The 18,890-nt window shown below is 43.1% G+C and overlaps 1 protein-coding gene across 3 annotated transcripts in view; it reads left to right on the top strand.

Moving 5' to 3' along the window:
- The window catches only part of ZDHHC3 (zDHHC palmitoyltransferase 3), a 34,930-nt gene extending 16,660 nt beyond the window's left edge, over positions 1–18,270 (top strand). The window contains exons 4-7 of one of the 3 annotated variants that reach the window (XM_072853782.1): positions 1,914–2,010; positions 3,851–3,932; positions 5,727–5,857; positions 14,390–18,270. In XM_072853782.1, the coding sequence (XP_072709883.1) occupies positions 1,914–2,010; positions 3,851–3,932; positions 5,727–5,857; positions 14,390–14,635 (556 nt within the window). In that variant the 3' untranslated portion in view covers positions 14,636–18,270. Of the gene's footprint in view, positions 1–1,913; positions 2,011–3,850; positions 3,933–5,726; positions 5,858–8,512; positions 10,154–14,389 lie in introns of those variants that run through there. The other 2 variants (XM_072853781.1, XM_072853783.1) reach the window with 2 other exon arrangements.
- The last annotated feature ends 620 nt before the right edge of the window (positions 18,271–18,890 follow it).

Below are 18,890 nucleotides of genomic sequence, written 5' to 3'. Positions count from 1 at the left end.
ATTTTGTGAGTCTCTCATGCCCAGCAAACTACTCCTTCCAGCATTTGGAAGCTTGGTGGTTGAGCAGGGGGAGCATATCTGAGTATGGGCAATCCCTGCTGCCTATAGTTTTCAGTCTTAGGTTCCGAGTTTCCTGTTCCACCAGCTAGTCTCACGTTCTGCCTCTCATCCAACTGCTTTTGGTATGCATGCATGGAATAAAAACTCTCCTCTCAGCTTTTGCTACCTCCTTCACGAAGGTCATCTTTGGCTTGGCTGCTTCAGGTTGTCCCTCTGGGGAGCTAGGACCTAGGAGCAATGAAGAGGTTGCTTGGGTACTTACCCATTTCAGAGCCCAAGGGAAGCGTGTGTGCATCGGGACAAAGTAAATTAGACCACAGGGAGGCATCCTCCTGCTTTACACCACCTGCCCCGCCTCCCCTCCCCCCCTTTTTTTTAAAAAACAAGTAATTGATACTTGCCATATGAAGTATGATGTTATCTGGCAGATAAATTGTTTTTACTGTGCCAGCTGATTTTAGTCCCCATGTAGCTCAAAAATAATTTCAAGCTGCTTATTCTAGCATAAACGAGTCTTTTCCAGTTGTCCACTGCACCTGGGGCTGGCAGGTAATAGGGTACCCATGCCTGCCTGAGGAGAAGCAGCTCTTCATCTGGCCCCATGCTGAGAGGCTGGGGATTGCTTGACCAACTTTCATTTAGGATCAGGGCTATAGCAACTCATTTGTTTTTCAGGCATGGCATGTATCCTTGGGGATTACCCCCTCCCACCACGTAGCGTGAGTGCAAGGCTGTTCTGATGGAGAGGTTGTCTATTATTTATTCGTATGTGCTTATAAGAACATGTTTATGTTTTTGTTTGAGTTTCCCTTAAGCATTTGGGTGTTGAAGTTTATTGTTTATATTAAGGTCAAAATATTTTTTTATTACAAGAAGAAAAATAAAATTAGAAGAGCCCTTGATCCTTTCTGTTTCAGTGCTGCCAGAATTGTTCTGGAATGGCTATTTCCTTTCTGGGTCTATTGTTTGTTTGGTTTGGGGTTTCGTGTTTTTTCATATTTGATTTCTGTGCTTGTTTGTGCAATGTGGTATCAGGAGACTGCCTTTCGTCTCCTATCATATGAGAAAGCAGCAGAGAAAAAGACTTCCTTTATTATGTGAATTGAAGCAGTTACTGACTAAGCAAGAGAATGATGTTCAGACAGAGTAATAATCTTTTAATTATTTGACTTCTGGCCACAGTGTGCATGCTGGCAAGAATTTGAATTTAGATTTTATTAGTCTGGTTTTGTGAAGTGCTTTAACATCTAATTTTATCTTGAATATATATTGTGGTATGGTCTTTGTGAGTGACTGCCACAGCTGTTTTATGCTAGTATGTGGCTTACCTTGATGTCAAGAATCTTTTCTAATGCTTTATTTAATTTTCTTTTTTGCAAGTTCTTGCTACCAGCTAATGTTAGTAAATAAGCCTTAGTCTGTTACTAGCAACTCTGAAAAATATCTTTATTCATTACTGCTTTTCATATCTTTCTGGTTTTTGTTTGTTTTTTATCTGTGGACATTTTCACAGACCAAATAGGTTAAAACTAAACTAAATCACAGATTCTTTCCATCTGCCTGAATGTATTGTTCAAACGATATTTTGGCAGAACCACTGATGTGAATATTATGCTGATGTGTCTTACTTGGCATTAATTTTTTGCAATGGTGATTTGGTATTACATGGCTCATTTTGAACGGACATAGTCAAGTGAGCAAACCACAAATATAAATGTGGTGACCAGTAAATTTATTGAGGTTCAGGTTTCACCTCTGATTCTTTCCTTTAATTTCTGTGTCCACCAAACCCCTGTGAAATCTTGTATTCCTGCAATGAAATGTGCTATAAATAAAGACCTGTATTTTTTCAGTGTTTGCAAGAGGTGTATTCGGAAAATGGACCATCACTGCCCGTGGGTCAATAACTGTGTAGGAGAGAATAACCAGAAGTACTTTGTACTGTTTACAGTAAGTATTTTGCAAGTGGTGTTTGAGGTTGTCCAGTGGGCAGCACTGAAATGCTGTGCGTGAAACAGCTCTGAAGGCTGGCTTTCTTTTTTTTCTTGTTTCAGAAGAACTTTACAGGGAACTGTTGCAGACTTTGTTTCACTAATTAGGGAACACACACAACACAGCAACAGGGGGAAAAGGCATCACAGGAACTATTTGTCAGGGTTTTGTGAGGTTTGTGTTGACAGTCACTCAGCATGCTATTTTGTAATGCGAGTAGTTTATTGTAGTGTTGAGCTCTTTGAGGCATGGGCCATCCTTTTACACCATACTGTGGCTGGTAGGGTCCCAGGCCATATGTAGGGTTCCTAAATGTTGTAGTTGTATGAGTACCTGTGTGGGATCATATAATAAGAGCTGTTGCCACATCTTAAGCGAGGAGTGGGAAGTGTGCATCCCCTTTGGCAAGAATTATCCACCTTTTACTTGCAAGTGGTTTATTTTCATACTTGAAAACCAAGGAGGTGTTTGACTTTTTGTACTATATCTGTGGCATCATGAGTAAGAAAACAGGAGTGCAGACTTGAATACTACGTATTTATGGAAGGGTTGAAATCTGTTTCATCAAAGTGAACTGCAAATATCCCGTGGGAGTAGTGTGAACATTACAAGGCTGAGTTTCAGTGATGCTCTGTTTTATTAATAAATCTTTTGAGACATCTCTAGGTTCGAGGAAGAATGTTCTCATATTACCAAGTAAAAAGGGGGAGATTTTCAGTTAAATGGAAAGGCTTACTGTTCTGTGGTGTGGTTTGTTAGGATGTGGATTACAGAACAAACCGAATCCTGTTTCTTTCCCTGGAGCAGGGTTTTTTCACCATGAGGAGTGAGCTAGGTGTTTTAATCCTATCAAAAGGATTTCTGTTTCTGTTAAAACTGATACCTACTTTCAAGCAGGCTGTATTAAACACTTAATGTAGTTGAGAGAAACAAAATAAGGGTTGTTGGTTTTGTTCTTGGTTATTCTTTTTGAGACCTGAGGAGGTGAAAGAACGGCAGCATGCTCAACTTGCAAGGAAAAACTAAATACTCTCCTGTCACCCTTTACTGCTTCCACAGGGGTTTCTTGTAACAAAATCTCTCTCACTTCTAATACCTGCTGACCTTTGTCAGGATCTGTAGGTTCAGGAGAGTCATCTTTTTAGCCCTGTCTTGGTAAATGGTAGTGTAGCATTGCATATAGTTCAAAGCTTTTTGTTACAAAGACCTAATTTAAAACAAAAAGGATTAAGTACAAAGAATTAAAGCTTGAGAGAAACTTTCCATGCCAGTGTCTGCCTCGGGGGGGAAAAATACTAACAAAAAAAATAAAAAAAATCTGAAACTCATGCTGAAAAATAGATAAAGTGCTTTTTGTGGTTAAAACAAATTAGCTGTTGTTTCTCTGGGAAACTATAGTGCTCTCAAGAGCAAGGATGTAAGCTTTGACAACATGATACCTCGATGTCAGTTGCTGTTCTGTGAAAGTTGCACTGTACTCAGCGGAGATAAGGACAGTGAGCTGTGCTGGGGCGCAGGAGGCTGGGTTTTGTGTCCAGCTGGCTTTGAACTAAACAGTCTCCCTCCTGCACTCAGAGCTGTTAGTAAGGCCAGAATGAGTCTATGTAGTCTTGGCATTTGCCAGTTTCAGGATGCTTGTTTAGAGGGGGATGGGAGGGCTTGGTGTTTTTTGGGGTGGTTTGTGGTTTGGGGGTTTTTTTTAAGTCTTAACACTTTGCTTTATTTAAAGTGTTTGGAAGACTTAGCATTTTGGTCTTTAAACTTACCTGATACCTATATTACATCCTTTATTTTTCAGATGTATATAGCACTGATTTCCCTACATGCTCTAATCATGGTGGGATTTCACTTCTTGTATTGCTTTGAAGAAGACTGGACAAGTGAGTACTAACAAAGTATCTCATTAAAATACCAGATTAACCTGTGAATAAGACCTTATAATGTAGTTTGCTTGTAAGGCAACCCCTTTTATGCTGGTTTCAGAAGAATGCTATCAGGGCTCTGCTGTGCTATCTCTATTTTTTTTTTTTTTTTTAAATGATCATTCCTGGAACTTCATAATTCTTTCTGACCTGTTGGGATCTCTGTCTTGAAAAGTCCTGTTTCAGCTTAAGCCTGGTACCGCCTAGGGAGAAGCTGAGATGTAAAGACACCTAGATAGTCTGTGTGCAATAATCTACTGTTGACACAAATGCAGCACTAATTTCCTGAATGCCAACACAAGATAAGAAGAATGTGTATGCTTTTTTTAAAAGGGTAATGTGAATCATTCTTGCAAGACTGCCAGGAAAACATGCTAACTCAGATCCAAAAATCCACCCTCACAAGAACAAACAATTCCTTTCCACACACACAGAAAAACCCCACAAACAAACAAACAAACAAAAAACCCCAGCCCTCACTCTGGAGCAGCCGGTGAGTAATTTTTCACAAAGCCAGTTGAGATGTGTTTTTAAAAACACAAATGGGTATAGGAAATCCTCTAGGTAATGCTGAGTCAAACAACAAGTTGTCAAAGAATGTGTGTGCAGATGTATGTGCTGCTTGTGGATTTTTTTGGAAAAGCATTAGCTTTGTTTTTCATGGAATTTCAGTTGTGTCATTCAATATAATGACCGGTTTAAGTTTATAATACTGCAGAGGATGGGTACATTTACACATATTTACTGAATTTGACAAGGTTGTTCTGCAGTTCAAAACTTTGTAAAACAGCTGTCGCTGAGAACATCTGGATTTGTCTACAGTGGCCAGGGCCATAGGGGAAGGATACTTCAAAAGATAGAGTTTCCTTTGCCAGCTTTCTCAGAGCCTTTATGCGTGGGGGAAGCGCTTTCCCTCCTGTCCCAGGTTTAGGTGGCAGAAAAGAGCAGTTATGAGAGATGGATCTGTTGTTCCAGCTGCCTTGGATTTGTGCTGATTGTGTTAGCCCCTGGTTGTGGTGTATCTGTTAAAGCTTAACATCTCATGAGAAAAATAGGGGGTTTTTGCGGTACTCATTCTTGAATTTCAGAAAAATCTGGAGATGTTCTGACACTTATAACACTCAATTCAACACTATGATTTTTGCCCTATAACATTTTTCTTCCTCTTCCTTTCTTCTGCTCCTCTTTTATAGTTACCGTCTCAGATTTTTTCAGCTCTTGCCTGAGTTTGCACTATAGAGTTCAAGGAAAAATAAGAATTTGGCTTAATCTGCCCTTCTTTAGGTTATGACTTAGAGCAGTTATGAAAGGAAGCATACTCTGGTTTTATGTTGGTGCTACAGAAATAATTATCCTTGTGTCCTGACCACCAGCATGAGATTTCTAATGGGACTTTATCACTGTGGAAAATCCATTAAGATTAAGGTTTAAGAGAGAAGCTACAGGTGAAATGGAGTGGAGTCCTAGCCAGTGTGCTGGGGAAACACCTAAGTGGAAAAAAAAAGTTGCATTCTTGAAGTGTTGCAGGGGTTTTTTTTCGGTTTTGCTTTTTTTTAAACTTGCAGGAGTGATCATTTCATTGTTGAATATCCTCAAGAATGTCAGAGCTTCCCTGTGCACCTTTCTGAGAATGGTAATCGTATAATTTATTTTGACAGTTTCAGTATGGAAAACCCATGGCTTAGCAGGCGTTTTGCAGCTGCTGCATTACTTGATCTCTCCCCTTCCAACTCTGTTGTTTTGTCTTCACAGAATGCAGTTCCTTCTCTCCGCCAACTACAGTGATTCTTCTCATCCTCTTGTGTTTCGAGGCTCTCCTATTTCTCATCTTCACCTCGGTTATGTTTGGGACCCAAGTACACTCCATCTGCACTGATGAAACGGTGAGTGTCTCACGCGCTCTCTCCTTTACCCTGTCTCTCTCACTGTTTGTATAAACAGTGAAGGGCCACAGGTTTTTACCTCATTGCTTGGGGAGTTCATGTATGTGTACCCTTTGAGGCAAGACCCAATGTAATAAACTGAGCTAGCACAGTGCTGGGTTGTGCTCTCTGAAGGTTACTGTGAGAAGTAGTGTACACCTATGTATTGGCTGGGATGTTGTGTTGACAGTACCTCTGATAAGGTAGGCATTGGTAACTAGGATTACTCTGTAAAGAGTATTTGTCCCTGTGGATTCAGGAACCTTTTTCCTTTAATGAAGTGCTTTTACATTGATATTATCTGAAATTCAGCCGTGTGTCCCCTGGTGTCACTATTTACAGCTTCATGTGCTGGAAAGCTAAGATGAGTAGGTGGGGGACAGATATATACACGCACACACACACACTTCTTTTAGTCTAGAAGATTTCCAGTTTTAGCTCCTTGAAAAACTCTTGCCAGAGGGAAAAAGGGAGTGGAGTAGGCTCATGGAAACCTGCTGGGTACAGTCTGCTGCAAAGCCACCATGTTGTCCCCAATTCAAAGATGACACAGTAGAGGTTACACAGTAGTGTTGCAGTCCATCATATATCCCTGCATTTGCCCGGTTGTGTAAAGATGGAGCTGGTGACTCCTGGGGATGTTCCCACACTTGTGAATACTGCCGGCCTTCACCAAGCACGCTCAGATACCTGAATTAACTGGAGTGGTTGAAGAGAAGTGATAGTCTCAAAAGAGTGATAACTCTTATTTCCTCCCCTGACACCTTTAGTTCTCTTTCCCTTTCACTTGTTTGCCCATGGCCAGTTGAAGCTAGAATAGGTATTTTTGCTGCCGTTGGAGAGCTATGACTGGCATTATAGACTGTAAGAGCCCATCTCTACTGATTCTTTTTTGCAGTACTTTTTTTAATGCTTGGCTTCTGCAAGAGGCTGATGTTCACACTGTGGCTATTCTGGGTTCAGAGGAAGACTTCAGCTGTTCTTTCTGCTGGGGAGAGCCCCAGGAAGAAGTACAGTGTTGTACAGAACAACAAGATCCTGCCGAGCTTGAGTTTATCAATAAGTGTGTAAATTAGCAATGTTGCCCGTGAAATCATCATCTGAATTTCTGAATCTTTGAAATCCGTCAAGAATTTTTAGAAGCTGCTTCCTACAGCTGGGCACCCAAATAAGTCCCTGGATTTTCCCTTCCCCTCAAATTCTGGGAACTCATAGATGTTAAAGGAACAATACCATGATCTAAAATAAAAAAATGAAATACGCTCTCCCCCTGTTGGGTTGTGGGTTTTCATTTTTGTTTTCTTTTTTAATATGTACCAGTAAGGATTTTGCTCTGTGGAACATCTCATTGTTGATTTGTTAGCATTGAGCTAGCTGTGTCTGGCAAGCAATCTGTTTTGAGCAGAGGAATATTTCCAGGTGACATTTTTCCTGGTGTGGTCTCTTGCAGTGTTTTACTTCACATTTTAGAGACAGGGCTGTGTCTTGCTCTTTCCAGTCACTGGGAGACCTCATTCCCCATCTTGTGTACGCTGTCCCACCGGGATGGTTCTTTTCTGCCAAAGGGACCCAGAACCCTGGTGTTTTGCTGTTGTCTCTAAAGGTGACATTTACCAGGGATCAGCACAACTCTTGCAGTTGACCCATGTTGTGTTTAGCAGAGCTCCCAGAATTGGTAATTTGAGACACACAAATGTATTACAGTGCATTAATCTGTAGCACAGGAGAGACACGTAGGTCAGGAGAAGCTTACCTTGCAAAAGATCCAAAGTTAAAGAACAGAGTGATCTGCCTGCTGCTGCTGCCTGTGGAAGAGTAATGCTCTCCAGTGACTGCACTCGTTCATTTTGCTCCTGTGGCAGCCAGGCATAGCTTTCCTGAAAGACCAAATTCACTTTGTGGGTTTTAGACACAATACAGATACCTTATTTTTTTTTAATGATAGACTAGTGAATGTTTCAGCTGATTGCTTGATGGCTTATTTTTGTTCTCCCTCTAACCTTTACTAAACAATGCCAATGATTTCTCTCAAATCGGTATGTTATTTAACCCTTTCTCCCTGCTGTCAGCCCATGCATGTTTTAGCAGCGATTCTAATGAAACATGAAGAGGCACCAGGTAGACTCAGCTACACTGAGCCATGGGCACTTCCTGAACTTGCTTGGTGAATCTGGGAGCATTATAGAGATTATCGTTGGGTTTGTGGTTTTTTTTTTTTTTTTTTTTGTCTGCAAGCTTATAATGGTTTCCTCTAAAACTTTTCCATCTGGTTAGCACATAATGCTTTCAGCCATTAAAGCACATACTTTTTGTTTGGTTTTAGGTGGTGGGGTTTTTTTGATTGACATCAGAGGCAATTGGAGGGCAGGTCTTAAAAGGTTTATGAAATATCTAGGCCTGAACAAAATGAAAGTAATTATATTTCCAAGGAATACTTTCTATCCTTAATATTTTTTTAGTATAAAACAATGAGAAGAAAAGGAAAGGCAGTATAGATGCATTTTTATTTTTTTACTCCATCCTTTGGATAAGGGGTAACTGAGATTAGACCTTTCCCCAAATCCAGAACTACAAAATCTGAGTGTTTGACTGAAAATGTGATATTTCTGTTTTCAGGGAATAGAACAGTTGAAAAAGGAAGAGAGAAGATGGGCTAAAAAAACAAAATGGATGAACATGAAAGCAGTATTTGGCCATCCGTTCTCTATAGCATGGCTTAGCCCATTCGCAACACCAGACCAAGGAAAAGCAGACCCGTACCAGTATGTGGTCTGAGGAATTCTTGACCAGCATTTCCACTAAAATAGAAACATATTACAGCACTACTGTTACAAATTTTCCATGAATGTTTAAAACAAAAAGCAAAACAAACTTTTTTTATGTCTATTAAATGGCTGATAATTGCAGAGAAAAAAAAGCCCTGTATTCCACAATTTTAGATAATTCTATATCTCTGGCTGAAACTGCTGCTGCTTTTCTTTTTCCTTTCTCTTTTTTTAATCTTGTTAATTTTACTGGCATTTGTTTCTCTCTGCTTTCTGTATGGCATAACTAATGTGAAGGGGATCCTCTTTCTCTGTTGTGACCCACCTCTTCTGAGTAGATTCTCATGCTGTCTCCTGACTGTGATGAGCTCTGTGGAAGACATATGAGTGCCAACAGCCCTACACAGACACCTTTGGACTTCCTGAAGGAGCACATTGCTCTTTCATAAGTGAACTTGAATGGGGAAGCAGACACTTCACTTACCAAAAGGTTCAAGACAAGAACACGACACAGCAAGAGAGCCAGTTGACCTGGTGATTGTATACAGTTAAAGTACTTAAAACAAATGTTGCCAACACCAATTCCCACCCCACCCTCCTTTTTCCTTGAGCCGCAGAACTGATTCCATCTTTCTGGCATTATTTTGTCTGTTCCCTCCCTTGTGCGCAGGAAATTGTTGCCCTCTTAGGGTAACTGTGGCAGATTTAGAAGACTCTTTGGATTATTAAATGCCTTACATTTGCAGGAAAGAAAGAAATCTAATTTTCAAGTGTTTAGAGTAGCAGAATCATCTTGTTTGTGTGTGTTTGTCTTGGTAAATGAGTTGTTAGAGCAATGCCTGCTAAACAGTGTTAATGTGAAAAACTGACATGAATGCCCAGACTACTATAAAGACTAATATTGATGGGATGTGTAGGTGTACCAGGGTGATTGATTCTATGTTCTTAGCATTGCCCTGTTTTAGAGCTTTGTAAATCTTTTCTCATTATTTATGCATACATGTGTATGTGTGTAAACACACACACGTATATGTGTAAGTGTTTTAAAGTGGGAAATATTGATGGTAAGGAGCATGCATACTGTTATGAACTGTGTGGTGATGAAAGTGGGAGGGACAGAAGGCATTCCAAAAACGGGTAGAGCTAAACCATTCGTAACTACAACTGACATCTTGTGTTCAGGCAGGAATTTTATTATATTTTTGGATCATGACTCCCATGGGCTCATCAAATGAATTGCAAACAAAGGAAAAATCAGCTGTGTCCATGACTGCCAAGGAATCTTTTCTTTCCTTGGTTTAAAATAAAATGGTATTTTTTTGGAAAAATGACCTGTTTAGACTGCTTCAAAGCCATGGGGGAAGGGAGGGAAATCAGGGAAGAAGAAATTTAATGGATGTCTCATATTGGAAGTAACATGAATGCTGCATCTTTTCAATCTGTCAATGCTTCCATATGGAAAACAAATGCAATAAAACTTTTCCAAAAACTTGTTTGCTGCTCTTATTTTCTTTCTTCACGTCAAACGTTGGGAAAAATCTGTAATGGTTTTCTGAACTTTCACTTCTGTATGCAAGCAGGCAGAAGCATATAAAGGTTAATTAACTGAATGTTCCACTTTTAAGTTTAAAAATTAGTTAATCGGTAATATACTGATCTGTTAATCAGTGGTTTTATTTCACCACTTGGAAGTGGCTGTCAGTAACTGCTCGGCTGCATAAACAGGCTGTTTCTGCAATCCTACTTGCTCAGCGTTAGATCATCAGGAGTACGTTGTGATCTCTGCTGCAGGACTGCACGGAGGGAGCCACAGGCTGCACTTGTGCCTCAGTGGGAAGATTCTGTGAAGGAAACGCGGCCTTTGCATACACATTTCGTTAATGAAGAAAAGTTCAGGAAAAGTTTAGGGTTTGTTTTTAGAGTGCTGATACTGCTGATAGTGGAAAGCTATTGTAAATAAATATGTAGCTCTGGTTTTAGTATGCAGCGGTGTTTTTCAGAGAATGCTCCCAGCTTAATAGTGAAGGGCTGGATCTTTGGTCAGGATCAGTTCAGCCAGTGAGGCACGTGCGGGTGGTAACTTGAACTGGTAGAGAATCCGGCCCTAACACTGTCTTGATGCAAAATCAAATGTATTGGAGGGGGGCTTTAGTCACCAAGGCAATTAACAAATGAATGCATCTCTCTGTACAGTTCATCGCTTTTAAAATTGTTTTGGTTATAAATTCCACTGGTGCACATTCCAGTTTTGGTTTATTTTAATTACCCTTATTCACTATGCATTTTGGAGGAAGATTGGTTACGTTGTTCTGGCATTTTGACCATTGTGAAAAAATGTATAATTACTCAGTTTTTCTTGTTTCAAACAAATGCAAATTGTTAAACAGCATTATATAGCATTGATATTTTCAGTCAAACTGGTTTTGTTTTAAATGAGGCGTCATCACAGCTTGCAGAAACGTCCAGTGGTACCTGCCGTGTGTGTGTCTCAGTAACTGGGGGACCTCGGTTTTACTGGTACTGTACGACTTGGTGGTGCAATTTAGTGCAATTTGAATGATACTCAGTGTGGGTCAATATTAATACGAGAAAGGCAGACTTACCGGTTTCTCATGGAAAGTATTTTCTCAGACAGGACTACCTGATTTCAGGTGCTAGTTCTTTTTAGCATGGCCAAGAGAAATTGAAGGACAAACTCAAGCAAAGGCAGGGTACTTTTTTGCAAAAAGCTAAGCGGTGCTCCCAGCAGAAATGAGTGCAAGGAACCGCTGTAGGGAAAGTCTGCCTTAATCATGATTTCTGCTAGCAACGCTTCCTGTGTCTTCCCCTTAATGGACAAATTGTTACAATGCTTGCCTGTTCTGTTCGCTCTTTCCTTTTGGATTTTAAAAGCATATTAAAAGAAATGAAGCCATTTATTCTAACATGCAAGAACTGTCCTGCAGATTGCTTCTGGGTCAGGCCACGCAGCCCAGCATCTCCCTCTGGCACTGCGCGGGAGCAGATACTGAGGGCAATAGTGGGAGAAACGGGGTACATCCTGCAGCATCGCAGTGGTAGCAGGTCAACCTTGTCTTACTGTCCCCGCGTTTGCAACGTTCTACCTCTTACTGAAATGGGAGTGTCCGGTATTTTATATTTCTCTATGTATGTATTCTCTTTCCAGTTTTGTTCAAAATCATGTGATTTGGAATAGTGAAAGATGATGCTTTCTGAGCACTTTGGGGTTTTTTTTAGGTGAAATAGCTGCACAGTGAGAAAGAGAAACAGGTGTTGGTTTAATTTGAAATACAAAGTTCTCACTTTCTAAAATAACAATGAGAGATTTTGGGTAAATATATTTTTTAAAAAGTTTCATTAAACAGTAATGAAATGTCTTCAACAGTTGTGCATTCCTTCCATCCCCTTGACATTTTTTTTAAAGGCAAAACCTCATGCCCTACCGACCATGGGGCAGGCAGCCAAAACTAGACCAGGATACAATTTTTAAAACCCCTGCTCATTTTCAATACATGCCCCGAAGGGATTAGTGAGGTCAGGCTGGGAGAGAGAAAGTATGGCCCTGCCTGCTCCAATTAACTGCTCCCTAATCTGGCATTAGTACAACCTCAGCCTGACCTTGCTTATCACCTTGGTTAGCAGACACTGTTCAGAGCAGGTGAATGATGGTTTTTTGGGGGAGGGAAGAGAGAGGTTGCTGCCCAGAAGTGTTCGAGATCCTTATTCCCAATTTAGATGGCAGTGTGGATCGAACCGGATTACCCATGTGACTGAGAGCAGGGTTAAAGCTTGTGCTGCCGGGGAAGGGTTTCAATGCTTGGTGTCTGTTTCTCCTCCTGTCCCATGCCACTTGTTTTCCTTCTCTCTAGACACACACAATAAATGCTGCAGCCGCGGTGATGGTTTGTTACTAACGCATTAGAAACCTCTGCAGTTTGCTAAGGAGCAGCTGACAACCAAAGGTCTTCCTCTGCTTTAAGCTGCAAAAGCATCTGCCTCCCAGCTGCACGGCCGCAGGGTGCTGGAACCAGAGTATCCCAGAGGAAAAGGACATGGTAAAGCTAAAATGCTTTGCCAAGGCTCTGCTCTGCCATGCACAAGCGCTGCCCCTCTCCCAGCTTGCCCGGCAGGGAGGCGAGGGCTGGCACTGGCCACAGCAGCACTGAGTGCCTTGTCCCAAGGGGCCGGAGGCTGCAAGGGACCCCTGGAACAGTTGAAGCCACCCGTTTGCAAGCTTGGGAGCAGCGCAAAGGGACACGTGCCTGTGCTTAGCATGGCAAGATGCACGTTTGTGCTTCAGGGCTTGAATTTTTTCCCAAAATTGCAACCCTGAAGACTTCAGCTTCTGTATTGTGTCATTTCTTTCTGCACGTTGACTGCTGGATTTCTCCTAAGTCAGCACGAGAAACAGGGCATGAATGAAGCTCACAAAAGCTTTGCACATAATTCTTTGGTTTATGGTGTGTTTTCTGCCGGGTCTACTCATGCTGACTCAATGTTAGTGCAAAACCAAGCTGCTGTATTAAAATGTCGTGTTATTTATAAGGCTTACTGCAAGCGCAGCTGTGGTCCTGCAGAGCTGTTGTGTGTCGTCATTTCCCCCCCTGCAAAGCTTTGAAACGTTTTGTGGGTCGTTAGGGAAAACCTGCAGAGTTAGACCGTGACAAGTGTATTTTTCATCCAGCTCTTCTAAAACTGCTCTTTTAAATGGTTTTAACTGAATTTGCTCATTTTTCCTTTCCTTGAGTGTCTCAAAATTTGGATCCAGTATCCTTGCTTCTCTAAGAACAGAGTTTCTATGTGGTCGCTTATATATCATCGTGAGCATATCATATGCAGCTGTAGATCTGACTCCTCTCTTACATGATGCAGAAGATGGGCATAAAGAAATTATGCCCTATTTCACATAGCGGTAGCCTTAAAAAAGAAAACAACAAAACTTAGTTCCTTCTTTCTACATGGAGAAGACTACCGGGAAAAAATGTTGCTGCCCAAATTTGATGGACCTGTTATTTAAATACAATCAAAATGTTTGTTTTACTAAAAGTGATGTTCTTGGAGGGAGAATGAATCAGAATATTGACTGACCAAGGCTCCAGTCCTGCTTTGAGACCTCCTCTTCCACCTATACAGATTTCCTCACCTCCCAGTGGGTATCCAGCTTGCATTGTGACTTGTCTTTCACAATTTGTTACATGAAGATTGTGTTCTTAAATATTTGCTCTTAATTGGTGCAGAGTAAGCTTGTTCTTATGTCAGCTTCTAGTGACAAGCCTAGATGTGGCTGTGGTAAATTCCTGGTCACTGGAAAAAGCTGCAGTATTTTGCCTGTATCTGAACTATGGTAAAAGTGCCCAAATAAGGTGAAATTTTAAGCTGTAATTGTATTTCGTTATTCCCTGAAGGGATTCAAAAAACATCGGGATAAGAGATCCATGTTTCCAAAAGGGATGGTTTTTTAGAAGCCATCACTTTGCCATAAAAATCGGTAGCAACTTGTACCGAAGTAAGTGTCACTGAGATTCAGATTGTCCATGAATTTGGTCTTGGTTTTGTTGTTAAATTCAGGGATGAAACTCTCAGTAACGCAGGACGTCTCTCTTCATTGTTAACTAAAACTTGAATAACATCTTGGTTGTAGATAGGCAGTTTTGCACGTGCCACAGCGGGTGGTGCACAAATCCCTGCTATAAACGTGAGATGACCTAAAACTCTTCTCTTTTTGCAGGGTATTGAACGTCTTAAAAATCAGAAGCCAACCTGGGAGAGGATCAGCGGCTGGGAAGGAATGAAGCTGGCGTTCGGTGGTGCTTTCTCCTTGGGTTGGTTCAATCCCTTTTCGAACCTGAACTGCGAGAGCCCACCACCGGCCGAAGCGGCAGCGGCAGCAGCTCCTGCGTCTGCAATAATGACCCAAGAAGAAATCGAGCAGTTTCTTGCTCGAGACGTTGCCGTCCAAGTGTTACATGAATAAGGAAAGCATCCTCCAAGATGTCAAGAGCAGCTTTCAGGGGTTTTTTTAATAACTACTTGTGCTGGAGATTTAAGGGGTTGTTTTTTAACATACTTTCGGTGCATTAAAAAATTCAGGAGTATTTATCTGGAAGCCAGGTACAGCACTAGCAGAAGCAATGCAAATCTCCAGAGGAAGCTTTACAAGTGATGAGATTCGTAAGCTCCTTTTCGGACCTGCGACAACTGCTTTATCGAGCTTTTCTTACTTGACCTTTAAGGAAAGTTTATAATTGTCGCATAGATTGGTCCCAGCTTCCAGAAATGTGCAGTCCTAAGGAGTCTGTTCTTACAGCCTTTTGGAGGGCTAAATGATAAGCCCTGTGCAATGGCCCAGCTCTAAAGGCTTTCTTGAAAAATGCATCCTTTTTAGCTCATCCCATGGATGCTCCCTCTGGATTATGAAAGCTGCTGGTGCTCACGTCTTAGCAGAGGTGGGAAACCAGGCTGCGGATGCAGCAGTCGGGCGACCTCCAAACCATCTCCAGGGTAAATTTTAACCCTCTGTGCTCGTGGGGCTGCCCAGGACTGGTGGTGCATGGCTGAGCAGCGTTGGAGCCGGTGGCCTGGTGGTGGTGCCGGGCTGGCGGGAGCATTCGCCTGTGGCCAGCGCAGCCGAGAGCAGGCAAATACTGGCCAGGTTGTCGAGCTGCTGGGGGGGGAAACTTTCTCCCGGGGGCTGCGGTTCGTTAGCACGTAGGACGTGTGGAGCAGGAGCTGCTGGGCCAAACTCTGCAGCCCAGAAAGCAGGCAGCTGGTCTAGGCCAGGCAGCGGGGCTGTTTCTGCGGTCAAAGAAGAGAGGGAGGCGTGAGCACCCTGCTGATGGAGGTACTGGCCCTCTCCATTTGACTTGTCTAATTTAGATGTCTCTCTTTTTCTCCCCCCTTCCCCCCCCCCAATAGCCAGAGTTAGTTGCGAATGAATATTGCCTCTTAATCTTACTGGTGTTTAACATTGTCCTATTAGTACTTGCCATTATGCAGGGTTTCCTTACACTGATTTTGCAGCCAGGTCCTGGTGAATGTTGGTGAACACGTAGAAGGAACGTGCATCACCCAAGGAAGGTGTCCCTGCGGGTGGAGATAGTTGCAGCAAAGTCATGCAGAGGTGACACTAGCTGCTGCATTCAGACACGCTACAAACACGTGGCATGCTCCAGACGTCGGTTAGTGTAGTTTTAATTTAGACTGTTTTTTAATTGTTTTTTTTCTTGTTGTCGTCTCCCTTAGCTTAATTGTCAGTACATTTTGCAGGGTATTAGAGATGTGCTCCTGGTTTTCCCCCGGAGGTCATGCTTGACTTCATCTCCCCCTCCCCTGCAACGTTGACCAAAGATAATTGCTTCCTCTCGGAAGCGAGAGAAAGGAGTTTTGGGGATGAAAGCATGGTATTGTGAAAGACCTAGATGAAATTTTTATTATTTATAGAAGCAATACCAAATGGAATTTATGCAAGATTTTTTTTCTTTTTTTCCCCAAAAAAAGCATCTTAGTATCTATTAATGGTGTGACATTCAGGGCTACTGTGAAGGGACGAGATTCTCTCCTGGACTTGTCCTCTGCCACAGCAGTCCCTTTTTCTGGCAAAGGGACTGGGAACAAACTGAGTGCCATGACTGTTAAGAGCACAGCTTGGCTAAAACCCAGGGGGTATCTCCAAGCAGCCGTCCCGTCCCCTATCCCCTCTGGATGTCTCCTCTTTGTCAATGAAAAATAGATTTAGAAAAAATAATTAGGCACTGTGTATTTATAAAAACCTTTTAGGTAAAGGGAAACACACTGCATTTGAGGGGAATTGAGGTGTCCTCTCATGTCATTTAGACATGAGGTCTTGAAAGTCTTCGCCCTGTGCAGCAGTGTGACAGTGAGGGAAGAAGCTCTCCTGCTCCTGCACCAGCCTACGTTCCTCTGTCTCAGCATCGCACAGGGAAGGAACAACAGGGACATACACAGATCTAGAAGGGATTTCCTATAGGGAGCAATAGGGATGCTGAAGGAGGAAAAGTGAAAGTGTCCTTTTCCGCTCATGGTTTCTAATTTTGGCTTGCTGCTCCACCTCTGCATCCAGTTAACATCCCTGCCTCCAGTGCCTTGTCTGCAGAGTGGGAATGGTGCTACGGGGTCCTGGGGGGAGAAACTAGTTAATGGTTGAAAATCGCTTTGAGGTGAGCGCATGGGGATGTCAGCTTGGGAGAGACCCCCTTGCCCTGCGTTTTCGTGATGCTTCTCGGGACACAGACCCCACTTATGTGGCTTTGGGTAGGCATGGACGGAGGCAGCATATTTCCTCCTCCATTCTCAAACCTGGTTCACCTCATCATGAGGACAGGCATCCTTTGCTTCTGTTTTCCACCTCTCGTGTTGTTCCTCAGGTGCTGGCATTTCTAGGCTTTTTTTTTTAATAGCTGAAATGGAAAAGCAATGTGAAGAGGAGGGTGAGAGCCAGAACAGCCATCTCCCCTCCTCCCACAGTGCACTTATGGTCCGAGTGAGAGATGGGGACATGTCCCTGTGCCCTATGCAGAGCCATGGGATGGCAGCCCACCCAGCTCTGGTGCCCCCCAAAACCTGGTGGGGTGACTTCCTATGTCCAGCAAATCAGTTCTTCTGGTTTCTCTTGGCTGTTGGCCTCCCTTGTCCCCCTCTTCTTCCCCCCCCCAAAGTCCCAGTACCCCTCAGTATGTCTCCTCTCTGTCTCAGTATAGTGTGGCAACTGTCAGAAATTGCAAAAGTCTTCACAAGTTGGAAAAAATCTGTTTTATCCACAGCTCTGCCATAAACCTCCTTATTTAATGACTATCTGGTAGCTTGAGTCCAAATGTGATTTTCATGAAATTGAAACCAAACCCACCGTTTTCCTTCCCTTCCCTCCATGCATTCCTTGCCCCTTGTTAAGTCGTGCCTTCATCTTCAGGCTTTGCTGCTGTGGTCCCGGCTGGCGTGCCGGGCCCCGGGGAGGGTGCTCCTCGAGAGCACTCGGTGTGCTGCAACCCACTGGAGATCCCATTGCTGCTCCGGCATGAGGTGTTAATACGTGATGGACAAGGTCATGGCAGACATGGAAAGTGTTCTTGTACTTCTTATCTGGTGTCTTCTACAGCAGTTTTTCTATGCAAGTAAAGAATTTACATCTCTTGAAAAAAAAAAAAAATATATTTTGCTGTTTGTAACTCCTTTTTATGCCTCTGGTCACTATTGTACTTATTAAAGAACTAATACTTCATCCGCCAAGGACCGCCTGCTCCTCCCTTCCCTGTGGTCACCGTGCGCAGACCCTGTGCCCACTCTGCCTGGGGAGAGGGGCTCCCGCTCCCAGCCCTGCCACCGCTGGAGGTGGCCTTGCGGGGACCCAGCACTGCCACGGGGCACCGGGACACGGTGGGCAGAGGGGTGGCAGGGGCGGGGGGAGCCTGACTGCCTTTTGTGGCCCAGCTACCACCTGGGTGCTCCTCCAGGTGTTCCCTAAATATTTGAAATGCAAGGGAGTGGTCAAAACTTTCTTTCCCCTTTCTTTCCTCCTCCCTTTCTTTCCTCCTCCCTTTCTTTCCTCCTCCCTTTCTTTCCTCCTCCCTTTTTAGGGGCTGGCACATAACCAGATGTAGTCACCATTTCTTTTTTCCACACTGCAGCCCTAATGCTTGAGCCTTTTAAGTAAACAAATAAATAAACCCCTATACTACTGTGTGGCTCAGTTTCCTCACAGAAATGCGGGAAACCCCAGCGCCTGACTGCTGCTGGCCATGTTGCGGTGATGCTGTGGAGCAGAGCTGTCCCTTGCCACCGGTGGGCTTGGGAGGTGCTGGGGTGTGCAGCTCAGTGGCAGGGCTGGGTGGGCTCCAGCTGTGCACAGCTGTTGTCTCCTTTGACGTGACTATGGCTGGAAGAGCTCCAGATGTACGTCACCATCAAGGTCCAATGTGTAGTCCAGCAGCGTTCAGGGTGGAAAGGGAAGGATAGAGGTTATACATTTCCAGGGAAGCACTGCTAATGGTGCTGGAGATGGTACTTATTTCAAAAATGCCCAAAAACCCCCAAAAGAAATTGGGTGGGAGGAAAGGAAGATGTATGAAACGTGGGTTGGGGAGACTGTGCCAGGTTTGCTCTTTGTGTTGTCTAAAGACAAAAAAAGGTGTATGCCAGTATATTCCCCAGCTGGCTAGCTGGGATGCAGAGGGAATCGCCCAGGAGGGACTTGTTTAAAATGTTTCTTGAGCTGG

This window comes from Ciconia boyciana, chromosome 2 (genome assembly GCF_034638445.1).
Source record: "Ciconia boyciana chromosome 2, ASM3463844v1, whole genome shotgun sequence".
Lineage (NCBI taxonomy): Eukaryota > Metazoa > Chordata > Aves > Ciconiiformes > Ciconiidae > Ciconia > Ciconia boyciana.
The sequence above is the reverse complement of the archived record's forward strand: the minus strand, read 5'-3'. Positions and strand labels throughout refer to the sequence as shown.